Genomic DNA, 27686 nt, shown 5'->3' with positions numbered 1-27686 from the left:
ATGGACCCTGACTGTGGATCTGTCTCTGCCCACAGCGCTGATGAAAGGTTCGATGCTTCATTCCACACCAACATCCTGGTCAACTCCACAGGCTACTGCCAGTACCTGCCGCCAGGTAACACACACAAGCCCCTCCCACTGTCATGATCCTGGGCCATGTTGGCCCAGCATTCTTAGTAGTCGTGTATTTTTGTATTTTGTTCTTTATCTATGCATTGGTTCCTAGGTTGTTCAGTTAAGATGTTCCTTATTTGGTTACCCTCTGTGTGCCCTTCTGTATCTGTGAACCCTCGTCTCCCCTCCTTGTGTTTTATTCCATGTTTCCCCAGCCTGCTATGCCTGTGCTCTCCCCGTGTTCTCCTGTCTCTCTCTCTCTCTCCTCCTGTCTGCACCTCTGTACTTCCTGTTTTACTTTGACAGTCTCCCGTCAGTGTCGTGTTTCTCCTGCCATGTCTCGTTACGTTTATCTGTGTCAGCTGTGTTCCCCGTGTGCTCCCACTTCCCTTGTTAACCCTCTGTGTATTTATGTGCATGTCTCTCTCAGTTCAGTGTCGCGTCGTCAATGTCTCCTCCCCGAACCTGTGTGTCTTTCTGTGTTCCCTCGGTCTTCTGTTAGCATTCCCAGTTTAGTTCTGTTTCGTTGTAAGGCCTGCAATAAAGCAGTGATTTTGAGTTCAGTTCCTGTCTCCGTGAGTTTTGCGTTTGGGTCCTCATCTGCCTCCACACAGCCAGTTCATGACACCCACTGCTACAATGACAACAACAACTACACAGTCCCGAATTCACATCTAATCACAGCTGTTTAACATTAACAGGTGTTTGTGGTTCTACTTACCCAATGATGCTGAAGTGACTACAGATTTAGAAAAAAGCTCCTCCATCCATCTAATTTCATAATTCAGGGTGAATATTTTTAAGTCTTTCACTGTTGTTCACAGTGTGATGGTGGAAGCAGCAGGACGCCACACAGACTGGATTTTCTATTTTAAATCCGATGTTTGATTCAGATAATGAAACTCTGGACATCAAAGTGGTTTTCTGTTACTTCTTATTTCATAGAGCTAGTCACACCATCGTCTACTGATATTTTTACTGAGCCAGTAAATAACACGTGTAAGAGTGAAAGAGTCCTCCGAGCCCTGAGGGGAATAGGGCTGTGAAAACCATTTTTATCAAAGTGTGTGAGTGAGTGAGTGAGTGTTGGTGGGGGCTTCAACATGAGGTCCCGAGGTAATCTGGAGGAGTTATGGTCGTGATTCACAGACTCACGTTGTCTTTTAGTGCGGCGCTGATTGAAAGATGATTCTGGGATGTTTGTCCCCGTTTTTAAAGTGATTCAGTCACAAAGAGCACCGTGAAATGAGAAAAAGTGATGCTTTATAGTAAAAGACAAACAATATGCATCTGCAAATGATTTAAAGCTGAACTATAATGATCCAGAAGCAGAAAGGAAAGCCATCGTCCAATCAGAAATCAGTAACAGCTGTTTGGAGACCACAGTCCTGCTGGAGTGTCCTGGAGCAAACCTCCAGGATTACAATGTGAAACTAAAATTTGAGAAGAATTTGCGGGCAGTCCTCCTGCTTCGTTCCATCCACTTGGTCTAATGTAGCAGCCCCGAGCGCGATGCTACCACCAGCATGCCTGACAGCTGTTACGCTGGTCTCGGGTTTGACAGCCTCACCTTTACTCCTCCAAACAAACCTCTTGTTACTGTGGACGTGTGACTCAAACTTGAGAAATTACTAAGAATAAATAAATGAATAGGAACTTTCTACATGCTGTAAAAACCTTTCAGAGCACCTTCAGCTCCAGCCTGCTGCCCTATAAAAAAATCTAATCCATATTTGCCCCCGTGTTTTACCCCGGGTCTCACCCTCAAGTGTTCTGTATATTTAATGGTGTTTCTTCCTCGCTGTAGGCGTCAGCTCGTGCTGCGGCGGCGTCCTGATTCCTCCCCGGGGATCATTAAACATTCATCTTTTTTCCAGCTGATCCACGCGGAGTTAATGCAAAGCAAACAGCAGCGATGTGATTCTCCGAGGGAGGCTGCGCTCCTTTTCCTGTTTACATGAGAAATAACTTCCTTTTATTGCTTTCTGGTCTCTGCATCTGTAAAATCAATCAGTGGGTGAGGTTTGTCTTCACAGCTTGTCTTCTGTGACGACATCTGCGCTCACATATGCTGCTTTCTGTTGTTCCTGTGTTTCCCTCTTTGTCCGGAGACTCGTTGCTGCTTTGTGTGATTTGAAATAGATTTTGTGTCAAATACAAACTGTAATCTCAGCTGTGCTCACCGTCCTCCTCTTCCTTTTCCCTCGAGCACAGTAACGGCTGTCCTGTCCTGTATTTCAGTCTTCTTCTTGTTTTTTTTCCACCTTTGACTGAAGCTTGTTTTAACAGCACTCGTCTGAATGTCCATCTCTGCTTCAGGAATATTTAAGAGTACCCGTTACATCCGCTGGTTTCCCTTCGACGTACAGCGCTGTGACCTCAAGTTTGGCTCGTGGACGTACGGCGGCTGGTCTCTGGACCTGCAGATGATTGAGGCTGACATCAACCGGATACATCGCCAACGGAGAGTGGGACCTCGTGGGTAAGACACATCGGCATCTTCACACATGTAGAACAACAACACTCGTGTGGCTTTGGATCCCGTCTGTCCCTGGTTCAGCTCCTGTCAGACAAACGGGGCACAGACCAAACCTAAAGCAGACTAACAAAGACCCGTCCTGTCCTGATAGACGTCTGCTGATATGTTTCCCCATCAGCCCTGAACGTCTTTGATAAGAACTGCATGCACGAACCTAAGGTAAGAGTAAAAGATGAGCTGGATGCAGGAAGAGCAAACAGCCTCCGTCAGATGTTTCCGCGGCTCCCAGCTGTCCTGATCTAACCTGCAGCAGCTGGAGGAGAAAAATTAGAACTTTTTGAGCTCATTTCATGGCAGGATTCCCACTGAGACGAGTGAGCAGCAGCAGGTTCGGGGCAACGCAGACAAGCTGTTTTAATTAGTTTACATCCAGGATCTTCCTCCTGCCAGCGACAGCGTGTCTCCACCGTCTGTCTGCTGCGGAGAAACAGGGTTTCATATCGGCGCTTCCATGCAGCATTAACGTGCCGGTAATTAAATCCTCCTCCGAGCGCGGCGGCCTGAAGGGCAGGCAGCTCGATGACCCTGAGGCAGAGCCTCCGCTGCATCGGCTCGTTTTTATAACGCACAATGCTCACAACACACCAGATCACACACGAGCACTGACTGACACTGTATTATTTTATCCATCACTCTGCACGTGGGGGGTCCCGGTTCCTCCTGAACAGATGACACAGTTTCAGGTTTTAAGCTGCCTGATTGCCTGCGTGCTGCAGAAAGCTCAGGATCACCCGAGCAGCTCTGGAGGTTTACAAATGCATGTCTTTGTCTCGCCTGCTGCCTCTTTGATCCGTACACAAAACATTGCAAGGAAAACCAAGGAAGAGAAGTTGTGTGAAGTTCTTTAGTTTCAGATCCAAAGCTCCAGTCTGTTGAATATTGTGACTCACATGATGTTTGACCTGTTTTTAGGTCCTTGTACTTCTCCAGTGGGTGAGCAGGAGTCCCTCTTTAATTCACAGCGCTGTGTGAACATGTGGGACAAAGAAAACAGGATAACAGATTTTGAAAGTCACCGCAGCCACCGGCGAACGGTCGATGGGTCACATGAGGTGGAAATCTGTAGGTCTTTGCAGGTTTTTGTGAAATGCAGTAAAATAATTACCATAAATGAGAGAAAAGCAGCTACAGTGAAGAGCAGGAACCTTCTAATAACCGCAGTGTGATGCTCAGAGAGCTCCTTGGTGTTTCAGGACATCTGCAGCTCAGCTGATGGACTCATTTCTACTGAAGACAACTGATTACAAAGCATCAGCTCCAACAAAAGGTAACAGTTTTAAAGGTTATTGGGGGAAGGCGGAGCTTCCTCTAGTGTACGTTGAAATAAAACGTGTCCATCGGGTGTTCGGAGCATCAGCCAGGTTTAACGTCAGGGTTCGTTATGTGTTTCTGAATCTCTCTGAACTATTAGATGGAGACAATAACCGTCTCAGCAGCAGCTTTACTCTCTGCACGCCTCGACAACAACAAAAACACTTCCTGTTTACGGCCCTCATGATACTTCACTGCCCACTCAGGGGCCTGGAAATCCTATACTCGGATAGATGCAGGAAAACCAACTCGGAATATTCAACTCATACTTGTTACTGCTCTGAGTGTACACATGTAAATATCAGAACATGTGAGCACCATATGGAACATCAGCAGCTCTATAACCCTCATAAACACCTCTTTGTGTATCAAATGACGTTTAAATTTACTTCTACACATTTAGTTTGTTGGGATCTGGTCAGCTTGATCATCACACTGGAGTTTTATGTTAAGTTTTCGATCACGCCTCAAATGTGTTTAAAAATAATTTAACAAATCTCGTCACATTTGTCAAAACCCCGAGGGCGGAGTCTGCGCTGCACGCCTGTCGGCTTTTTCACATGTGACTGAGACCCGACAGTGAATACAGTCAATATGAAGGAAATCTGATGTCAGGTGACCTGAGTGATGCTGTCATGTCTGTTCGGCGACCTCTGGTCCAGAGCTCTCTGTCTCTGCTGTTGTTTCTGCAGGTGATCCAGCAGCGTCTCTGTCCTCTGTCTCTGCTGAAGTTGCAGAGTGAGGATGAGCGCAGGGTTACCCAAAGTCTCAGGGAGCCTCAGAGCTTCTGTTCAGTGCAAACTGGAGAGAGAGACAGCTGAGGATGAATGCTGGCCTCCGTGGAGGCTTCCTGCTCAGCCAATGGGCCGTTGAGAGGGAACTTAATTGAAAAGTCCAACATCATGTTTCCTATTTACTCTCCTCCATCACCTAGCTGAGATTAAAACCAATGTAGTGAGCCATGTTTGTGATGTAGAGGGAAATGAAACGCAGCCAGGCGTACTGCACGCCAGTTTTTATCTGCCACTTCCTCCAGAGATGATCCTAAAAGCAGAAAAGGACGAGGAGGAAGTGAAGGAAGGGCTACAGCACAGTACACAGTACCAATACAGCGACACCAGATATCAATGTTTTATTAAATAAATAAAGTATTCTGGGAATACTATGACGGCTCATCTCAGACGCTGAACACAGTCGGCTCGACGAAGCTGCCTCATAATTCAGCGCGAGCTAACGGCTCCGCCACACGAGTAAAACCAGGACGCCGTCCTCCTTACATCTGCGAAACAAAACGAGTGGCCAGAGCTTGAAGGTGTTGCACACTTACTGTTGCAGCGTTGCAGCCTTTGTGCAGATAGTTGCAGTGACTCTCAGAGAGATTGTTGAAGGTTTGCAAATAATTGCAGTCTAATGAAGACAGACTGTCAACATGTTGCCTTCAGTCTGATTGAGCCTTGCGAGGCTGCAAGTGCAGGTGGGAAATGTGACTTTCTGTGGACGTCAACAGACACAGAGGTGTGATTCTCACTCATTTATCTCACTGCATTTTTATCAGAAACTGATTGCATGGAATTACTAACTTGCACATTACAATACTCAGCATTATTAAAATGTTAATAATCACAATAATATCGTAGCATGGAGTGCCCGGTACAGCTCAGTCCAATCAGAGTAAAGCAGCCACAGCTTTTATGATTGATATTTTACACTTTTCTGAAGTTTATCCCAAAGAGGGAGGAAGTCTTTGGTGGATTAGTGCATTGGGTCATGGTTTAGCTTTCTGAGGATCCAGAGGGAGGAGTAGAAGCTGTTGTTGTGAGGCCGTTATGTCATGTGCTCTTTTTTTAATTCATTGTGTTTTTAATATTTCTAAATAAACCTGTCACTGGCAGATTCTTGTTGCAGTGATAAACCCTGAGGAGACTTCGTTACTGTCAGCCGTCCTCAGCAGGCGTCGCAGGCGAGTAAACGAGCTTTTTGTAAGCTGAACTTGCCTTCTTCGTGCTGGCCGAGCAGCGACCGTTCAGTTTACCTGGAGGAAAAGCCACGTCACACACACCTGTCACAGCTTTTCTTCTCGTCTGTGGCGCGTGATCGCCGTCTGTTTGTTGGAGAGACTCGGTTTTCCCAGCGTCGGGAGAACTCGTTAAATTTTAGTGCAGATCCAGATGACGCTGGTTCAAATGAAGACGTCAAACGTTGGCCTTGATTCTGCACAAGCGTTTTATTATCATTTTCTGACACAGGAGCTGCATCCATCATCGCGGTCTGCTGATAAGACCTGAACAAAGACCTGAAGCAAAACTAAACACACTGAACATCGACCAGAAGACTGTCAAAATAAAACAGGAAAAGGGCAGACTAAGACACACGAATAGGGGAACAGGGAAGTGACAGTGGGAGACGAGAGGTGAAAACGGCTATGGAACACGTCCAGAGGACGGGACGAACACAAGCGACAGATCGAGGAGGCATGGACTAAACACGAGGAGGGGAACATGGGAACTAAATGGGGAAAACCCAGACACACAAACAGAGACACACAGAGAGGAGCACAGAGGACGAAGACACAAGTAACTAAACTGATGCATGACAGAGACCAAAACACAAGAAAAGTCAAAGCGCTGCGTTCAATGAGCCAGAAACATGACATTAACACATTTATTAGATCACCTGGTATAAAAACAAGAAAACACAAATATCTCTGAAGCCTGTGAGAAACTGTTTTAATGACGTTTCTTATTCTGTAAATGCACTTATTGAAATACATAATCAAAGCATTTGAATTTTTCTGCTTTTTTGTAAAAAGGTACATTTTAAAAATCGTGGATACAAAAATGATTTAATTTTAGCATTAAGCTGCTAAGTGTAATCATTAACTGTTGGCTTCATGATTATAGAAAACAAGTTATTTTATCATTTCCAGTTTAATATTTTTGTCATGGGTTTAAATTCAAAGACATGCTGAGATATGTTGATGTTCTCTGCTATAGGGGCAGCAGATCATTTTCCCCTCAGAGGAACGAGGTTTGTGGTTTCTTTGACGTCACCGTCGGTGTTTTCCTGTTTGTGCGCCGAGGTTCCTGGGCGAAGGAACGAGCGTTTCTACGACTGCTGTAAGGAGCCGTACCCTGACGTGACCTTCACCGTGGTGATGAGGAGGAGGACGCTCTACTATGGGCTCAACCTCCTCATCCCCTGTGTCCTCATCTCCACCCTCGCCCTCCTCGTCTTCCTGCTGCCCGCTGACTCCGGAGAGAAGATCTCCCTGAGTGAGCGCTCAGCTCTCTTTATCGGTGATGACAGTTACTCCGATTCTTAAGTACTTCCTCAAAGACTTTCCAGACTAGTAAAATTCACACACTGTGAGAGTGTTCAGTGTGAACAGAGGCAAAGGCACAAGATTACAGAGAAAAACCAAATGAGCAGCGCCCAGCGGCAGCAGGGAGGAAAAGTCCTTTTAAACAGGAAGAAGCAGAAACAGACTCACAGCTGGTTTCAGATACAGAAATGCTTCCACCTTAGTGTGAGCAGAGCAGCAGGAACAGTCCAACACGAAGGCTTTCAGGCAGGTAAAGGAGACAAAGCAGGATGGAGAAAAGCCCAAAACATCGAGTCACACAAAGGCACAGAAATGTGCTCTGATCTGAAAGAATACATTACTGGAATACAGATGTAACGTGTTTTCATTCGAGGTCGTTACCTGTAAGATGTTCTGCTTCTCCTGGTTGAGCTTCAGTTCGACGTTTTGCTGAAATTTGCACCAGTCAGAAAATGATGTCACAATTAAACATCCTGCGTAGAAAAATAAACTCTGTGAAATAACCCGAGACTGCACATATTCTATAACTTTAGCACAGTCGGGTCCATTATACTCTCTCTGAAGTGGCCCTAGCCCATCTGGAACAGCGATTACCCGACATGAGAGAGTCACCCGCTAATTCTGTTCACATCCACCTGATATTCACCTTCTTTTATTGTGAACATGTTGCATGCACTTTTCTTTAAAGACAGACGCCACTCAATCCCAACACTAGAACTATAACTGGAGACTGGAGGATTGTTTATGAGTAAAGTTAAGGGACAAAAATCATACCTGAGCTTCTCTCTGTAAATCGCTCCCTGGAAATCTGACCACTTTCACTGCGCGTTAAATCATTGATTGATTGATTGATTGATATACCTTTATTAGTCCCACAAGGGGGAAATTTCATAAGGCCGCCGACCTATTGCACGCAATGGCAGCGCCATCTTACCCTCCGACCATACATACAATACACAAAACATCACATGGGGAAGACAGGTCAGAGGGGTATAACATGGAAAAAGCACCACATGAGGAAAGATAAGGAGAAAAAAATAACTCCCCCCAGACTGAGCTCCAACAGGGAGATCAGTTTGAGAACAGAAAAAACAACACCTCTGCACATAGCACATGAAAAAACTCTTAATACACCAAAGAAACACATGACAAGCAACAGGGGTGGGTAAAGGGTGAGAGACAGCCAATGTAGACAGTACATCCGGGCCTGCAGCCTGTGCGCTGGTCTCCATGATCCACCGTCAGCATCGGAAGGGAATAAGTGTCGAAGGCGTTTGGAAAGGGAGGGGGGATGAGTGTGTGCATATCAGTGTATATGTATGTGTGTGCGTGTCCAGAGTTCAGCTGAGACAGCGTCCTTCGCCCTGCCAGGCTAAGTAAACAGTCTTCCAGCCAACCCAGGTGGCCTTGCATGGAGTGGGAAGGAACAGACTAAACACAGTCGTTATCAGGGTGTTGTTGTTCAGCTCCAGCCTTGCGACCGCAGCTGGCGCCGAGAAGGCATCCGCATGAAGTGATGGTGGTTTTTACTTTAGTGCGAACAGCTTATATGAATTTCAAAGCAGTTCTACAGTCCAACACTGGTCTCTCAATCTCCCGTTGGAGAGCCGTGAGCTTTGCCATACTTGCGTTCTGTGATGTTGTCATTCTTGTGCTCAAGGAGCCGATTCTGAAAAACTCACGACAGTGTGCCTCCCCGAGATGTGATCCAATTTGCGCTCAGAGATCTTATTCTGAGTATTCACAGCAGCCGTAGCCTTTCCAAGATCTTATCCGTGCTGCACTCAATGAGCCCATTTTGAGAAACTCACGCCTCATCGATTGAACGATAAGGAAAGAAGGATGCAGGAGAGAGGATGTCAGCACAGGAGGACATGAAACACGTGAAGCGATGTATGTAATCAGATCCAGTTTGCCTCGTTGGTGTGAACCGAACCGGAGGGTCATCGCTGATGAGGGCTGCGTCTCAGCACATCTTTTAAAGCTTTCTGTTGAAAGCAGCACTTAAACTGACAAATGAAACCAGAAGCGTGCTCTTCGTATTTCCCGACATCCACAAGGTCGTGTACCGTGGATTTATCCCCCAGAGAGAGACTGTCGCTGTGGAGTTCTCCTGACATGCCCCGCGGCATCTAAGGGAGACGCCTGAAATGACCGGGGGGTTTCTATCACACTAACACGACCTTCAGTCACCACCGCCGCAAAAAACACTCACAGAAGGAGATCCAGCAGCCATCACAGAGGGACGGACACCAGCAAACATGGTATGACTCCAAGAGAAAAATCACAAAGAGCAGTAAAGTGCTCTGCAGGTGTGAGACGATGGTGTTCAGGTGAAGCTTTCTGAAGGCCTCACATCAGAGCAGAAACGAGAGATTTCTGAACAGCTGGAAGAATCAGAAAATATGTTTCTGTCATTTTTTCAAGTCAAGTCAAGTCAAGTTTATTTATAAAGCACATTTAAAAACAACCGAGGCTGACCAAAGTGCTGTACAATAAAATACAAATAAAAATGCTATAAAACACAGGTACATAAAATGCCTCACAAATAAAACAATTAATTAAAAACAATAGGTTAAACCTTGCTAAAAGCCAGTGAAAATAGGTGCGTTTTAAGAGCAGTTTTAAAAGTTCCTAGGCTTGTGGAGAATCTGATGTGAGGGGGTAGACTGTTCCACAGTCTGGGTGCAGCCACAGCAAAAGCCCTCTCCCCCCTAGTCTTTAATCTGTACCTGGGAACATCTAAAAGCATCAAATCTGCTGACCTCAAAGATCTCCTAGGGCAGTAAATGCTAAGAAGCTCTGCCAGGTAAGGAGGTGCAGTTCCGTTAAGAACCTTAAAAACCAGCAGTAAAATTTTAAAATCAATCCTAAAAGCAACTGGGAGCCAGTGGAGAGAGCAGAGGACCGGAGTGATGTGGTATCTCTTTTTGGAACCGGTCAGCATGCAAGCAGCAGCGTTCTGCACCAGTTGGAGGCGATGCAAACAGGAATGATCTAAACCAGCATAAAGGGAGTTACAGTAGTCCAGCCGTGAAGTAATAAAAGCATGGACCACCCTTTCTAGATCGTTCCTGCACAGGTAGGACTTGACTTTAGCTAAAATCCGTAGGTGATAAAAAGATCCCTTGACTACGGAGCTGATTTGTTTATCAAATTTAAAAGCACTGTCAAAAGTAACACCGAGGCTCTTAATGGAGGAAGTACATTCAGAACTTAGGGGTACCATAAAATCAAAGGAAGGGTTAGGGTCTTTAGGAAGCCCAAACACAATGACTTCAGTTTTACTTTCATTTAGATGTAAAAAGTTAAGAGCCATCCAAGTCTTAATGTCCGACAGACAGGAGAATAACGGCTGCAAAGAGTCCTTACAGTCAAACCTCAGTGGGAGGTAGATCTGAATGTCATCAGCAAAAAAATGAAAGGACACATTATGTTTGCGCAGCACATCGCCCAGAGGGAGCAAATACAGAATAAACAGCAGGGGGCCTAGAATGGACCCCTGAGGTACACCACAAGTTAAAGGAGCTCTGGGAGATGACAGTTCACCAAGGTGAACAGAAAAACTCCTGTTATCCAGGTAGGACTGGAAGAATTTCAAAACAGTACCTTGCAGACCGACACAGTGTTCTAGGCGGGATAACAGTATGTTGTGATCGACAGTGTCGAAGGCTGCTGTCAGGTCTAAGGTTACTAGGACAGCAGCATGACCAGAGTCTACAGTCAAAAGCAAATCATTAAAAACTCTCAGTAAGGCGGTTTCAGTGCTATGACGAGCTCTAAAACCAGACTGAAACTTCTCATAGAGACTGTTGTTGTCTAAAAATGACTGGAGCTGCCTGAAGACCACTCGTTCCAATACTTTGGACAGAAAGGGCAGATTGGAGATGGGCCTATAATTAGAGAGTATAGATGGATCCAGGTTAGGCTTTTTGAGGAGAGGTTGAACAACAGCATGCTTAAAGAGTGTTGGGAAACAACCAGAGCTGAGACAGGCATTGATCAGGACCAGAAGGAAAGGTCCAACTGAGTCCAGGACCTGTTTCAGAAGACGAGAGGGAATAACATCAGTGGAACAGTTGGTGGATTTGACCTTGCAGACTGTTTCATGCAGCTGAGAAAGAGAAATTAGCTCAAACTGATTAAAGGCAGATTGGCATGGGAGAGGAACACAGGGTTTTAAAGGTGGAGGTGGAATGACAGACTGCAGAAGGGAAATCTTATTAACAAAGAAACATAAAAAGTCATTGCAAAGGGTGACAGAAGGTGTGAGGCAAGTGGACGTATGAGGATCAACAATGGAGTTTAAAACGCGAAACAATGTCTGAGGTTTATGGACATTACTGCTAACCAGGTTAGATATGTAGGTGGACTTAGCGTCTTTAGCAGCTTTCTGATAAGCTAAACGAGAATCTCTCAGGATATTGAAGGAGATTTGCAGCTTGTCCTTTTTCCACTTTCTCTCAGCACTCCTGCAGGAGCGCCTGAGAGCGCGAACAGAGTCTGTAATCCAAGGTTCAGCGTGAGCTTTGGGCCGGAGTGATTTTAGGGGAGCGATGGAGTCCAGAATAGAAGTGCATGTTGAGTTAAAAAGAGCAGTTAAATCTTCTGCACACGGGGAGTCAATCCAGTCCACCGTGGAGAGCTCAGAGTTGCTAAAAGCAGCAGAAAACTGGGATGGTACATGGGTATTGATGATCCGGTGGCGGCGTGAAGGAACTTTAACTGCAGCAACAGAACATTGTGCAGTGGCGGAAAACAGAACAGGACGGTGATCAGGCTGGTCCTTACAAATATCCGTCCTAGCAGTATTCAGTCTGTCAGGGGGATGGCGGGTGTGTTTTGGACACCTGCTTCCAGCAGCGGTTTTTGATACGGGTGACACGGGCGGTTGCCCGGGGCGGCATCGTGGTGGGGGGCGGCATCACGGGCAAAAAAAAAAAAAAATTTGCTCATACTCATGCTGCCCCGACATCAGCCAGCACATACTGGGAATGGCATAGGCACCGATCGGTTTTCTATCGCCCATTTGCTGGGAGTAAGGGCGCCCTCCGTTTGCGAGGTGCGCCTGCTGCTTGCGGCACAGGGAGGAGAGGGCGGGGCGGCGGGGGATTCTCTGGCTGGAGCAGCATCTAATAACCCACCCCCAAAATAAAACAAAATAAAAACAAAACAACAAACACGAAAACACCAGACATTATGATACAGACTTATAATTTGCACCGATGTTTTTTCGAAAAGTGAGCGCGAGAGCCCTCGGTGCGCCTGCTCGCTGCTGAACCCGACATGACTGATGTCTCAGAGTCGACATTCATCAGCCATAAAACGTACTGGAACAGGAAGTTGGAGGTGCCAGCAGGCCTCCAGCTACTGACGGCAGACACGGCATCTTCCACTGGAACTTTAATTTACGCTCTTAATCAAACTTGAATGTCAAGAGGGCCATCACTCTTCACATCTCCCAAAGTTCATCCGACTTTCACTGAGCCAGTGGGTCGAGACTGAACAGGACCTTTTACACATCGTCTCTGCAAAAGCAGACTGTAGAAAGGACTCCACCTGGGAGGAAACGGCGTGAGGCCGAGTTTAATAAGAAGAAACAAGGATCCAAACAGAATTCTCACAATATTCATAGGAGACACGGCAGATCGTTTTAGCCTCTCAAAACAGGCCTAAGCAGTGGCCGCGCTAGAAGGAGATTCATTTGTTTTGTCATAATCTGTGCCCATCGCTGCAATCCAAACCCATCATCATAAGTGAGAACAGAAAGGCATGAAAAGGTAATGATGGATCTCTGCACACTTACTCAAGCTTTAAAGTCGTTTCTTATATGAATGAGCAGCAAATGGTGATGAATTTGAGCTGTGGATGATTCTGACAGAGACGCTAACCTGGAGCCTCGTTAATGGAAACCAGCAGATTAGATCCTCCACATTTCCAAAAAGGTTCAAAACAAAAACAAAATAAAACGAATAAGCTTGTATTCAATATAAAATTATAAAAGATGTCAGAACACTGTGAAATTGATGAGCGCACTAAAAACATGAAGCTGATGACACGTTTGTGCCTGCAGGTATCACCGTGCTGCTCTCTCTGACCGTCTTCATGCTGCTCGTGGCCGAGATCATGCCAACAACCTCAAACTCCGTTCCGCTCATAGGTGAGCCTCCCTCAGATTACGCTGCTCATCCTTAATCCCTCCATCATCTTATCTCTTCCTGTGATGGAGTTATAATTGGAAGCCAGCACTGGAAATCTGTTGCTGGCTGCTCATAATCACCATATAAAATCCCTCCTGTGCTGTAGGCCTACTCTCCATCATTACTTTCGGTTTGCCAGTACATCCATGATGTATTTTACTCATGCTGGACAAAAACTCTGAAAAACATCCGACAGGAATTGGCTGAACAAAGAGTGGAATCAGGCTCACAGGTGCTGATTTTCCTTTCAGCCTTGCCTGAACAAATCTGTCCTCCTGAAAATTAAAATAGGGTCATGTTTTAAGCTCTTATTACATTTTTGCACAGTTTGCTACCCTGTTGGGAGGCCAAGCAAAACTTCAGGTGTGGGAGGAGTTCAGTGAAACCGTGGACCAAGACTTCTGATTGGCATTATCCTCTCGTGGATACCTGAGGGTGCCTGAGCAGACTACATGAGTTTTGTGAACCTGGTCCCTTGGTATATATGGAGACTCAGGTCTGTTATTATAGGTTATTTGGCACCTGTGCCTGTATTTCTGGCACTCAGATGTATTCCCTTGTCACTCATTCACCTTAGAGCTTTTATGGACATAGTTTATAGGCATTACCAAGGGGCAGATGGTTTTTGGTTTGGTGACCGCATGTCCCTGGGTAGAGGCAGGCCTTGGATTCTCAGTTTAGACTGTTGCTTCCACAACCACAACTCATAAACAGAGCTTTCTAAACTGTGTTAAACACATGCCACAGTGGGTCAGTCACTCCGCTTCTTTTCTTCTTCTCCATTTTAATTATGTAGCTCCAGCATGCGCTGATTTCTCAGCGAGGAGTCCAGTTTGGTCTCTACGTTGTGCCGAGTCAGCTTTAATGAGCTCCAGGTCCTTAACGAGCTCTGTGATTGACTATCAATACAGACCCTATTTATTTTACAGCAGCTTCCTTCAGAAACTTCAGAAAGAATGACTACACACACGCGCACGCACACACAGCACACACGCACACACACTTGGGGCTCTGAACAAGATTCCATTAAAGCAGAATTTAGTTTGAAGGTCAGAACTCTTACCTGTGTGTGTGTGTGTGTGTGTGTGTGTGTGTGTGTGTGTGTGTGTGTGTGTGTGTGTGTGTGTGTGTGTGTGTGTGTGTGTGTGTGTCACGGTCGGGTGTGTGAAGGTGACCTCTTATGAATGTGAATGTTCCTGCTGAGGAAGAGGAGGGACGACCGCTGAGGTGTGAAGGTGAAGCTGTGAGGAGGACGAGGCTGTGCGTTCCGATCACACGAGGAGTCCAGCAGTTTGTTTGTTTCAGTTTGAATGAATGAAGCGTGCAGGAGAACAGACACCTGAGAACAGGCTGTCACAGGCGTCCCCCCACACGTGTCACACACAGGCAAACAAGAAGCTGCACAGATGAACTCACCGAACGTGTGTTCAAAGTAAAGCCAGAGTTTTGGCTGCAGGTTTCTCAAACTCAGATGACATGAATGACTGATGGTGATGCCAAAGATAATATTCAAATATTGCCAAAAGTATCACTGAATTCAGGTTCCAGTCACCTCCATGGCCACAGGTGAATAAAATCAGAAACTAGGCAGACTGCATCTGCCGTGTGGTACCGTGATAGGACGCCGCCTGTGCAGCAAGTCCAGTCAGGAAATGTCCTCACTACTAAATATTCCTCAGTCAGCTGTTAGTGGGATTAAGGGACTGTGAACAACAGCAACCAGCCATCAAGCTGTAGGCAGTGTTGGAGTAACAGAACACATGTACCACCGTTATTTATTTAAAATACAAAATATGAGTAAATGTATCCGTTACAGTTACTGTTTTAAAATGTGGTATTCAGAATACAGTTACTCTGTTGAAATAAATGGATTACATGGCGGTCTTTTCCTGTTTCATAAGTTAGGCTATGGTCTCTCTATCTTTGGTAATTCCACGCCCCAAACAAAACAGCATTAAGAGGCTCTAAAGCCTGTGTCTCAGTCTCGTGGCCCATGTCACCTCTACTACACCCCACATAATGAAGTGAAGAAATATTTTTAAAATTATTATTCACAAAATGATCTAATATGAAGGCAATAGGCAGAGTGTTACAGGCATCGCCCTAAAGCATGTAGCCTCATGGGTAGTGTAGTCCGTGCTGCAGGGAGAATGGACTGCCATACCCGTTATGTGTCTGTGAGCGAGGGAGGGAGAGAAAGGAAACGTACGAGCTGTCACCGAGCAGAAACGGGAGCTGGAAGCATGTAAATATAATAATAACCACTGCAGCCAAGAAGAGTGCCTGACGAGCCCAGCTGTAAGTAAGCTATTAAGACTCGACTGTACACTGTGTTCGTGTTTTCCTCCGAAACAATAAGTTCTGTTGGAGCAGCCTTTCAACGCCTCTCTCTGTCTCTGCTAGCAAAGTTGACCCAGACAACAAAGTAAAGCTAGTTTTCAGCTACGAGCCCGACACGAACCCGACGTGTTAGCTAGAGGTCCCTTTACTACGGTTCAGAGCTGCAGACCTGTTTTATATACGCGCCGAATAGTTTTTATACGAGATCGCTGCTAAAAGTGCAGCCTTACCTAATGTCCACCTACTGTTACTCATTTATATTAAGATTTAAACATCTAGTTGGTATTGGTATGGTGAGTAGCCTTCAGTAATAGTAATAAATCCCACAGCAATAGTACATTCATGTGGTTGTAAAAAGCATGATAATGTATTAAGTAATCCAAAGTATTCAGAATACGTTACTCTCATTGAGTAACTTAACAGAATACGTTACAAAATACATTTTGGGGCATGTAATCTGTAATCTGTAGTGGAATACATTTTAAAAGTAACCTTCCCAACACTGGCTGTAGGCCACGTAAATCGCAGAGCGGGGTCAGGAGATGCTGAGACGCAGAGGTCGCCAACTTCCTGCAGAGTCAGTGGAAAGTAAAGTAGAAACAGTTTGGGGATGGTGCCTTCCTGTTCCAACATGACTGCACACCAGTGCACAAAGCAAGGTCCAGGTCCATGAGTCAGTTTGGCGCAGAAGAACTTGACTGCACAGAGTCCTGGCCCCAACCCGACAGAACACATTTAGATTAAATTAGAGTGCAGACTGAGGTGTTCTTGTCCAACATCAGCGTCTGTTCTCACAAATGTTCTTCTGGAACAATCTGAAGTGCTGAGATGTTTCTGCAAACAGTTCTTCTGTGCAGTTCAGTCTTTGAACACTGGTCTGAATGGAAGATGTCGCATATTCAGTGAAGCCCTTCTTGGTGATGGGTCAACACTCAGAGCCACAGAGGAGGATGCAGCACTGCTGTTGTCTTGGTCTCCTGCTTGGTTTCCAGGTGGAGTAGAGCCTTCTAGAAACAGCCTGTGCCTCGTTCAGCCTGAGCATGTAGTCCTGCTGGGCTCTGTCCTGACTGGACTGCCAGGTTAAGTCAAATCCTTGACAGGTTTCAGGTTCTCATCAGTAACAGTCAGACCTATGATACGGACTGAGGCCGAGCCCAACAAACAAACCCGACGTTATTGGTTTGTCTTGTTCTGTAACTGGTCCGAGGGCTGAGCAGATGGGAGCAAAGCACAGGTCACATAACTTGTGCACGACCCCATATGCACAGGAGGGTACAGGTCTCTACAGGAATCATATGGATCACGTAGAGCGATGGGGACTAAGTTAAATGTTTATTAGCTGAACCTGTAAATTCTCCAAAAACCCTTTAAGGGTTGAAACTCTGAGTTTCCAGTACTGAGCATGCTGTAAAGGCTTAAGATGTCTTTGTGAGAACCTCTCTGAGCGTAAGACCGTCAGAGTGATGAAATTTTATAAAACTTGTCTTTTCACATCTGTTAGATCAGCGGTCCCCAACCTTTTTTGCGTCACGGACCGGTTTATGCCCGACAATATATTCACGGACCGGCCTTTAAGGTGTCGTGGATAAATACAACAAAATAAAACTAGTACCGGTACCGAAAAAAGGAAGATTTATTCATAACACACGCGAAAAGACCCAGGAAAACCGAGTTAACGATAAAAACGATAACAAAATAACGCTGAAAACCGATAAAAACCCTGAAAAGCATACATTTCACACCTGAACCTCAACTCTCGCGGCCCGGTACCAAACGACTCACGGACCGGTACCGGTCCGAGGCCCGGGGGTTGGGGACCGCTGTGTTAGAGGACTCGTTTGAGGTTTAAGACTTGTCAACATTTTTCTGAATCAAAGTGTTGCTCTGGTGTCGTTGCACAGGGCTGGGGTCAGGACAGAAATGGTTCATATATACACGGCTGCAGTGGCGGTCTGCCTCTCAGGATCGCCGGGACACTTCCTGGGGTCCGGAGGGTCAGTTCCAATGCTGTTGAAAGAATTTAAAATCCAAACACAGCTGTCAGTCAGCAGTATGATAGGAGTCGAAGTAAAATTGGTTTAAATATATTCCTGCCTGTAGTTATGGAGTTATGAGGGGAAAAAATTCATATTAGCTTTTTGATAGTGCGAAAACATGATGACTCATCAAATGTCATCGGAAACAGCGTCTTGTTTTTTGTTTTTACTCTGATCATCTTTGTCTAAAATGTAAAGTTTGTTTATGAAAATGTGACAAATACAAAAATAAGAAATCAGGAAGAAACAAATATTTACTCAAATACTCCAGATTTGATATTTAGAAATAAAATATTTCACACAGCTTTTGCAGAACTACGAATGCAGATTTTGAGAAGAGGTGTTCGAGATGTTGCATTATTCTTTAAACCTGCAGAAAGTTTGACATTCAAACCGTGTGAGCGGCTGCTGTGGAGGTTTGTGTGACCATCAGTCTCAGGGAGAAGGAAACGGCTTTAGAGCAGAAGTTTGAGTCTGGAGGGTTTCAGTGCTTTTGTGGGAAGTGAAGAGAAGTTTAAAGAACGTGAAAGGAAAGGAAATCCAGGCAGACTGTGACGGACGCGGACAGGAAAGAAATGAAATGGCTGTAATTTAAGGTGCTGTCCGTGCTCCTCAGGATGACTCAGACTGAGCAGTTTGAGGACCGACTGATGTTCAGACTCCGTCCATCAACACTGTGTTTGACAGCTAAATATTTAATGAGTGTGTGTGTGTGCAGTGAGATATTGGACTGCTGGAGAAGATTTCCTCGGAGAGGTGAGCAGCCCCCCCTCCCACTTTATTCATGCTCTGTTTTTATCTGCCCACTCCTCCTGCGTCGCACACGGAGCTCGTATTTCTCTCACTCGTGCACATTTGTTCCGCATAAACACGTTTGTGCATAAATGAATTTTAATCACGTAAATATTTCCTTACTTACGCACCCTGTAAAGTCAACTTTCAGATAAGTACGCTGTAATTAGTCTGCCTCTCCGTGACTCTTTTGCTCTCTGACTTCTCGTGAACGTGTGAACATGTGAAGCTTCATACATGCATATGGAGGAGGTGATCTGATCAGACTTCAGAGCTTCTCTCTGCTTGCATTTGTATATTAATGAGCTTCTGATTTCCCAGATATTTCTGCAACTCTTCTACACTGTAAGCAAGTAAATCCAAACTGATACCCGATCAGTAATTAACAAATGAGGAAAAACATTTTGGTATAAAGGATCTGCTTGTTAATGAGTTCATTTTTCTTCTGAAGAAGAAATTTCCTCGTTTCACCATAGGGCTGGGCCATATTATACCGTTCACGGTAATACCGGTACAATGCTAGGCAACGATAAGAAAATGAAATATCGCGATAGAATATGGGTAAAACGCGCATGCGCAGTGCCGAAAAAGCACAGCGGTAACGGAGAATGAGAATGGGGAAAGCAGTGTCACAGGCTGGGTCTCTGACCCAGCGCTCTGAGTTCATTTTGTATTTGTCTCATTTTAGATTTGTGATTAGTTTATGTGTCATTCCTGTTTAGCTTTAGTTAAGGAAAGGCAGTTATTATTTATTGTTTCCTTGGTTTCTATGTTTGAGTTCTTGTATCGTTCATCACGTGTTAGGTCTGTTAAGCTTGTGTTGTCATGTCTAGTTTCAGTGTTTCCTGTTTTATTTTGAAGGAGTCATGTGTTCTTTGTTCATTGTATTTAGTTTCACTTCCCCTGTCCTGTCATTAGGCTCATGTCAGTCAGCTGTTCCTCCATGTGTTCCCACTTCCCCTAACCACCTCCTGTGTATATAAGTCCTCTGTTTTCAGTGTGTCGTTGTCAGATCATCTGCTTTGTTTGCAAGCCAAGAAGTTGTGTCAAGTTTCCTCATGTCAAGTCCATGTTCCTGTTGTAGGTTTTAAGTTAATTTAGCTCACCCAGTTTAGTTTATTGTTAGCCTTGCCTTTTGCCTTTTGTTTACAGTTATTTTGCCAGCCTCAATAAACGGCTCGTTTTCTGTTTCTTTTTTTTTTTGTTTCCGTCTGCATTTGGGTCCACCCTTCACTCTACACACAGTCAGCCCTGCTGATTGTGACAAGCAGATTGTTGAGTGAAATGGATGAACCAGAATTGGTTTGTAAAAATGGTGCAACTGAACTGGTTTGGTGTTTGTCCGTCAGATACACAACAAAGCACATTTTTTTGTAGAACATGCAAGCAGGCCGTCGTTATTGCCGTATTTGTCGGACTAAGGTGCTCGCAAATCTGGGAGCAATCTGGGTCCTAAACTCCGTCCTTTAAGGTCCCGAAGTCAAACGAACATCACTGAGAGTTAAAAACTGTCTAAATTCTTCCATCTTTAATAAAACAATCAGCGTTGCTGCTTTACCAGGTGTAACTATGATGTTTAACATCCAGGCATCCATGAAAACAGAATTTACTACATTCAACGGAGTTAGAAGTTAGCAGGAAGTTAGCGGAAGTTAGCTCGCTAGTTTCGCTAGTTACCTAAGCATGATATAGCATGTTCTGACTGAGAGATTTCTGAAAAAATTCAAACGTACAGCTCTGCTGTCACTTCCAACATGAATGAAGACAGAAAACTAAACAGCAGTGACGTTTGTAGGGTTACTGAAGTTGGACTAGGTGGTATACAACGATGTGCTACGTCAGACCTTCCCAAGTGTGGGGGGCGCAGAGCCATTGCAGGGGGGGTATGAAAAGGGGGAAAAAAAACAAAAAACAACGCTTGGACACTGCTAGCATCATGGACAGGTTTTTGACGGGGCTCCCACACAAACGCAAAGCAGGAGATGAAGCATCGCTGAATATGTTTCCAAACCAACTTCATTCTAAGCAAAGACTATAAAATATGGTGAAGCATATCTTCCCTTTGGCTTCACCTGCACAAGTGCTGAGGTAGGTCTCATCTGCTGAATTGGTTTTCCCTGCGTCGGGAGCAGCGCTGGGCTCTCCAAATCACGGACAAACAGTATCCCACATTCTTGATTTTTAGTTCACAAACACTTGTTGTAATGACTAACTACTCCTGACATTTTGGCGATGTTAGCTCTTTATACAGTAAAGTTACAGTGGGATACAAATAATATCAGGCTGATCCTGCCACGATTTGTCCCCCGCTGTCCAAATCACGGACAAACAGTATCCCACAGTTTTTTATGTTTTTAAACCAATTTCCACAGAGAGGCATTTTTTGAAAAATCTATTGACAGCAATGTTGAATATTATTACACAGGAAAAAAACAACTACATGTAAAATAATCACACCGTGACGCCTCTGCCTTTGTAAATGGAGGGACAGTAACTGTGTGTGTAAATGTAAGCGTGTAAAACCTGCAGATAGTCAGATTAACAGTATTGTGTCTCTATCTGCCATTCTGCAATTCATCTCATGTAAACAATAACGTGGCGCACAGCGTGACGTGAAAAAAGGCACATACCTTTGACGTTGCGTGACGAACTCTGTATTCCTCGTCCACACGTAGACGCGAAAAAGGAGTTTAAAAAATCTCTGTTTTCAGTGATTCGAAATGCCGTTTACGTGTGGACGAAACAGCTGCGTTTTCAAACATACCCGTGTAGGTGCGGACGTAGCGTAAAAGAGTTAGTAGTTTATTTTATTACTACCTGTGATTTATTGCAGTTTACTTGTATTTGCTTAATTGTTTACTAAATGTTTGAGGTGTGAAATAAACCGCAATGGAGCAAAATATGGGTGTGTGTGGTTGGAGGATGTGTTTGTGTGTGCGCGGGGGGGCGTGAACATTTTTCTTGTAAAACAAAGGGGGCCCAGCAAAAAAAGTTTGGGAACCACTGTGCTACGTGCTCGCTAGCGACACAGCTGTGTTAGCATAACATAAACAGTGAAGCTGGAGGATGAACGCTAACACTTTTCCACTCGATAAAAGTTAACATGAAGGTTCCTGATGGTTAGGGACAAATGCAATCGCATGGCAGGATGCTGTAAACGGACCAAACTTCAGTCAGGAGAACAACTGAGATAATCCATCCACAATACGAGGTTAGTCTTTAATATACTGCAACAACATGGAAACAGAGCAGCTGTGATAGAATACAGCATTAATGAATCAATGGTACAGAAGTGGAGGAAGCAAAAAGAATGAGTTGAATAAAGTTTGATTTATCTGACTGCTTTGTTTCGCTTAATGTGCCTTATAATCCCGTGCACCTTATGGTCCGAAAAATACGTATTTGACTTTTTTATTTGGCACACTGCAGTTTAATGTTGCAAAGCAACTCTTTTTAACTTCAGTGGATATTATACATGGTTATGCTCAGGATATGTCAGCCCATTTCTACTGGAAATGCCTTTTGGTTAAAGTTTCAGCAAGGAATTTGCATTTGCACTGTTAAATGGATGGGTTTTTTTGCGCTAGTAAAGTTGTGGAGTTGTATTTTGTCTCGCAGAAATTATATCGTTATCGCAAATTTTCAAATATATATCGTGATATATATTTTTGGCCATATCGCCCTGCTCTGTTTCACCATCACAGTCTCATGGCGGTGTAATGACAGACTGACACACTGGTTGTGCTCTTAGTGAGCATCCTCATGTCTGTGATCAGAGAACAATAAAATACTGTGAATGGTTCAATTAAAAAACTAAACCTGAGACACAGAAAGAACAGCTGAGGTTTGCAAAGCTGCATCTGAACAAAGCACAGATGTTTGTCCACAGTGCACAGCAGCACTGCAATCGTAAGTTCCAAGGAACCAAAACACAGAATCGCAAAACTGGAACTCTGATAACAGAAAAATAAATCAAATTTACTTTGAAATAATGACTTTCTTCTCTTTCTTCTTTAGACTCATGTGATTTTGTTGAACTGGTGTGCCTGGTTCCTGAGGATGCGCCGGCGTGTCACAACGCCGCCAAGCGTCGGCGCGGCAGCCTGTCCAGCCTGGAGCTCAGCGTCAGCCAGGGCTCGCTGCAGCACAACCCACAGGTAAATAACGGCAACCTCCTCTACGTCGGCTTCAGGGGTGTGGAAGGACTCCACTACGGATCCCCCGCTGACCCTGAGCTCATGTGCTTGCGGCTCATTGGAGGCGGCGTCGGTGCTGAGGAAGACGCGCTGAGAGCAGGAAGGTTGGAGCTGGAGGAAGAGCAGGGGGAGCAGCTGGGGGTTCGGCCTTGGAGACGGAGCTGAACCAGATCCTGGAGGAGGTGAGATACATCGCCGGGCGTTTCCGCGGCCAAGACGAGGAGGAGACGGTCTGCAGCGAGTGGAAGTTCGCCGCGGCGGTGATCGACCGGCTCTGCCTGGTGCCGTTCTCGCTCTTCACCATCCTCTGCACCATCGGGATCCTCATGTCCGCCCCCAACTTTGTGCAAGCCATTTCCAAAGACTTCTTCAGCTAAGGAGGGAAGACAGGACGAACGAGTGTCTCTATTTTTATATTTATGGAGAAATCTCACGTGCAAACCGAAACCAACGTCTAGGTCTCAGCGCTTTGACTTCACCCTCATCGTGTCCTCGTAGAAACAATTATCCTTCAAATCAGAAATATGTCATAGCTGTACTTTTCTTTATTCAGGACTGAACCTCTGTGGATTCCCACTGTGACCTTTGCACATTTACTCACTTACAGCAAACACTTGTTCAGCCGCTCCAGACCTCATTCTTGTTTCAGACTCTTCAGTTTAGTTCGTGATGGCGCTTCTCTCAGTGCTGGAGAAGCAGAAAATCCAGGTTTAAAGAAACTGTTGAAAAATAATTAACCACACTCACAAATTTGGACGTCTCTTTTGCTCCAAAATGAAACAGAATTCTGGATTTTTCTAGAACCAACTGAGGATCCCGATTGAAGAACTGAATTAAGACTTTTTGAAAAGATGATTTGGTTTCAAGCAGCCTGTGCTTTGAAGCAAACAACTTTTTTTTATGATAACTTTATTTAAAAAGAAAAAAGTTATCCCGACCTACCTTCCCTATGTGGAAAAAATAACTGTCCTACTCTTAATACATCATGAAGTAACTGTGATTAACCACATTTCTGTAAAGCTGGGTTTCACTGCCACACCCAGGCCTGGTTCAGCCAGACCTGCTGAGTCAGAAATCACTTATAAAGATGTTCAGTGAACCACAGCGAGAGCCGTTATCCACACATGGAGAGAACCTGGAACAGAGCTGAGCCGTGCCAGGAGTGACCGACCTTCCAAAATTACTCCAAGAGCATCCGAGTCAAAGTCTGGACTTCAATCAGACTGAGGTGCGTCAGCGTGACCTTCATCAGGCGTTCATGCTGGAAAACCTCCAGTGTGTCTGAATTCAAATAATCCTGAAAAGAAGACAAAATTCCTCCACAGTGATGTGAAAGACTCCCTGAATGGATCACAAACATGAGACTGCAGGTCTGCTGCCGAGGGTTGAACAGCCAGTTATCAGATTTAGGGGGCAGTTACTTTTGCACACAGGGCAGGTGGGTTTGATAACTCTTGTCTTGGTTTATCTTCGTTCAATATTAAAAAATAGTTTGTTGATTGGAAACATGTAAGTATGACAAATATGCAAAATAATGTGGAATGGGGAAAATACTTTCTCACAAACATAGTTTAACCTGTCAACATCCACCAGGTCACCAGGTGCAGGGTTAGACGTCCAATGAAGTCTCAGAGATTTCTTTATCTGAATGTGATGGACATAATAATAATAATGTGTTAGTCCCCGTAGGGAAATTACTTTCTCTGCATTTAACCCATTCACCCAGTGAAGCAGTGGGCAGCCACCAATGCAGCGCCCGGGGAGCGCTGTTTATGGCTCAGGGCCTCGACTGAATTGTTTACTGTGCTTTACACAGCCTGATAAGGAGCAGTGGTACAGAGTGAAAATGATGAATTAACGGTGTGAGTTTTATTTCAGAGCGCCACATGTTTGTGATTGAGACTTAATTGAAGGAGGAATACACTGGAAAAAAAAAGAGGCAGACAATGACACACACACCACATGCATGCTATTGCTATTTATTGTGGATTAACCTGTCAAGGGCAAGAACAAAAGAATTCTGCATCAATACAGGAAATCATAGCTTTCCTGTATTTCCTAGATTGTTGGCATGCTGGTTAGTGCTGTTGCTTCACAGTAAGAAGGTCCTGGGTTCAAGTCCACAGTCTGGCTAGTTTGCAGTGGTTTCCCTCTGGGTATTCTGGTCTCCTGCCACAGTTAAAAGTCATGCAGTTATTAGAGCTAGGTTAATTGACGATTCTAAATTACCCGTAAGTGTAAATGGTTGTTTGTCTTTATGTGATAGACTGGTGAGCTGTCCAGGGTGTACCCCGCCTCGTAACCTATCACTTCAGGGTTATTTCCCAGCCCTCCTGCAACCAGGATAAAGATAGGAGGATGGTAGTTGTTGTAGACCCATTCAATTTTTATGGTAACCAGGATCTAGACTTTGTTGAACAGTATGTAATATGAAGACAACATGTAGTATTTAAGTGACCAAGTAGTATTTGGATAAAAGTTATTGAATAGTGTTGAAATAAAATGACAGAATTGTGAAGGATTAAAATATTACAAGAGCTTAACTTACTTCATCTGAACATGTTTCAATTGTGTTTTATGAACACAAAATGCACAGGTTTACTGAATATGAAAAAGTTAAAGACTCCATTATCAGCAATATCTGGTATGAATGTGTGTGAATGTGTGCATGTGACTGGACTGTGATGGACGGACTAAAAGTTTTGACTGATTCAATACTGAGACAAAAACGACACAGACTTTAGGATTAGTAAATGTTGAGCAATAATTCACCCAGCCTGCAACAGATGGGTGGATACTTTGTTTTGTTTTTGCAGGAGCAGGAGGATAAGAGAGAGACTGGAGGGGGAGAATGTAGCTTCACACGAGAGTGTGGAACTGCAGACTGAACCCTTTGGTGGCTAATTTTGAGTTACTGATGTTTGCAATAAGAAAATTGTGTTTTATTAGCTGTGTTTCAATTAATGTCTCACATTATATTGTTGAGAATGTTAAATGCTGAAGTGAAGAAAAGGTTTGATTTCACTCATGACTGTTATTATTAACCATAGCAGGCCACTGTAAAAAGTCAATTAACTTTTATAGAGGAAAAAAGCCAAAAACTCTAATAATATCTATGAACAACAGGGAAATGGTGGACTTGTCACATTCAAAATGGAGATATGTAATAACAAACACGGGTCCACTTGATTTAGGTTCTTTCTTGAAATGGTCGGCAATTTAAAAAGTAGGATATAACCGACAGGGGCATGTGATAGGATGTGGTACTGCAAAAAACAAGAGCAAGGTCAAGAAAGAGGAAACTATTGTGTTTAGTTTTGATAAATTCAAATTAAAATGTACCATTACACTCAGAGGGTCAATATGAAATCAAACATACGCAGATTTTGTATGAAGTACATGACTGATGACTGTTCTGTCCTGAGCTTTTTGTTTCCTATAGCACCCACTTGACCACACCAACAGTTTCTCGCCACCAAAAGGGGGTACTTGCAAAGAATAGGGAGGAATACCATCAAAAGTGGGAAAGGTAAGCCCCGATGGGGCTGATAACACCATAAATTTCACTTATGGTCAAATTCTTAAAATTTGACACCAAGCAAAAATTCTTCAAACATTTAGAGACTGAGTGGAGTTCTAGATAAACATAATGTAGCAAACCGCATAAGGATGGAGCGTTGGAATCGATAAGATGGTAAAGTAACACGCAGTAACATGTTGACCATGTTGATTATGTTTATTCCAGTGTGCAGAGATTGACTAATCTGACCGGGAAATGTTATAAAATGGATTGTCAGAACAGTCGGCGTTAAAGTCACTTTTGACAGTCCAGACTAAGATGGCGTTGGACATCTTAAGGTGTGACCAAGGTGTGGTTTGGCTTGTTGTATGTATATTTCAAGATGATACGGCTCTGGATGGACCAGTTACCAGGGCATGGAAGGATGACAGACTTATTAAATGAGGAGAAGGAATTTTCTGGGATTGAAGATCCTGTGGGTGAGCTGTTAACTAAAAGCATGCATAAAATAAAAGCTATCATTCTGTTATTGATTGGTAATAGATTGATAATTGGCCACATTTACAGCTGTATTGACTTGTTATATACTCAGCCTACTTGATGTTGAAGAACTGTAATTAACAGATTGAAGATAGTGACATTAAGGGAAGAATATGCAGCGTCACACTATCAGGTGCCAGTGGCGGTGGGGCTCAGTGATGAATCAGCTGAGCTGGATTCATGGCTGAATCAAGACATAGATTCCCCTGCTGTGGTCAGTGAGGGAAAAACAGTGGGAAATAAAGTTTTTTTTAAAAAAGGGGCATTTTTATATGTGAAATTCATATTAATACAGGTTTTGTTTCTAGGCAATTCTGCAGACGCAGGCTCTGGGCGGTGCCAGGAGTTGAACAGATCTAACATGACAATTAAATTGATTTCATTCCCTAACACAGCATGACAAGACTGGAGCAACGACACTGGAGAGGAGAATTTCTGATACTTTCTGAGATAAGATGTCACTAACCTTTTAATTTTCTAGCTCCGATGAATTGACACATGGGAGTGTGTCAAAAAGGGGGGGAAGTTGAGTTTTAACATCAAACAATGGTTTATGAACATTTTATGACTTTATTTGTGTGTTTAATAATTTAAGTATAAAACTTAAGCTTATAATGACCCAAAGGATCCCAGACTTGTCTAGAGAACCAGTGAGAAGCATAAATCATTGTTTTCATGTTTAAGCATTAATGATTGAAATAAACTGAATAGCGTTTAGAAGATAACCTGCCTGTGTTCACAAGAAGCTGAGTACCACACTGGAGAGGAAACCCTGG

The 27686-nt window shown here is 44.2% G+C and overlaps 1 protein-coding gene across 1 annotated transcript; it reads left to right on the top strand.

Moving 5' to 3' along the window:
• Positions 1 to 23227, top strand: LOC134634461 (neuronal acetylcholine receptor subunit alpha-7-like). Its single transcript, XM_063483678.1, has 8 exons — positions 1 to 115; positions 2434 to 2592; positions 2772 to 2812; positions 4657 to 4719; positions 7044 to 7236; positions 13360 to 13446; positions 22672 to 22848; positions 22932 to 23227. The coding sequence occupies exons 1-8, from the start codon at positions 1 to 3 to the stop codon at positions 23225 to 23227; spliced, it is 1131 nt and encodes a 376-aa protein (XP_063339748.1).
• Positions 23228 to 27686: the final 4459 nt, after the last annotated feature.

The sequence above is a fragment of the Pelmatolapia mariae genome, linkage group LG2 (assembly GCF_036321145.2).
Source record: "Pelmatolapia mariae isolate MD_Pm_ZW linkage group LG2, Pm_UMD_F_2, whole genome shotgun sequence".
Lineage (NCBI taxonomy): Eukaryota > Metazoa > Chordata > Actinopteri > Cichliformes > Cichlidae > Pelmatolapia > Pelmatolapia mariae.
Note: the sequence above shows the minus strand (reverse complement) of the source record. Positions and strands in the feature narration are given on the sequence as shown.

Coding starts and splice junctions, on each gene's coding strand:
- LOC134634461 (XM_063483678.1), top strand. CDS start 1: ATGGACCCTGACTGTGGATCTGTCTCTGCCCACAGCGCTGATGAAAGG. Junction 4,720..7,043: donor AGAGTGAGGATGAGCGCAGG/GTTACCCAAAGT, acceptor TTGTGCGCCGAG/GTTCCTGGGCGAAGGAACGA. Junction 13,447..22,671: donor AAACTCCGTTCCGCTCATAG/GTGAGCCTCCCT, acceptor TTTCTTCTTTAG/ACTCATGTGATTTTGTTGAA.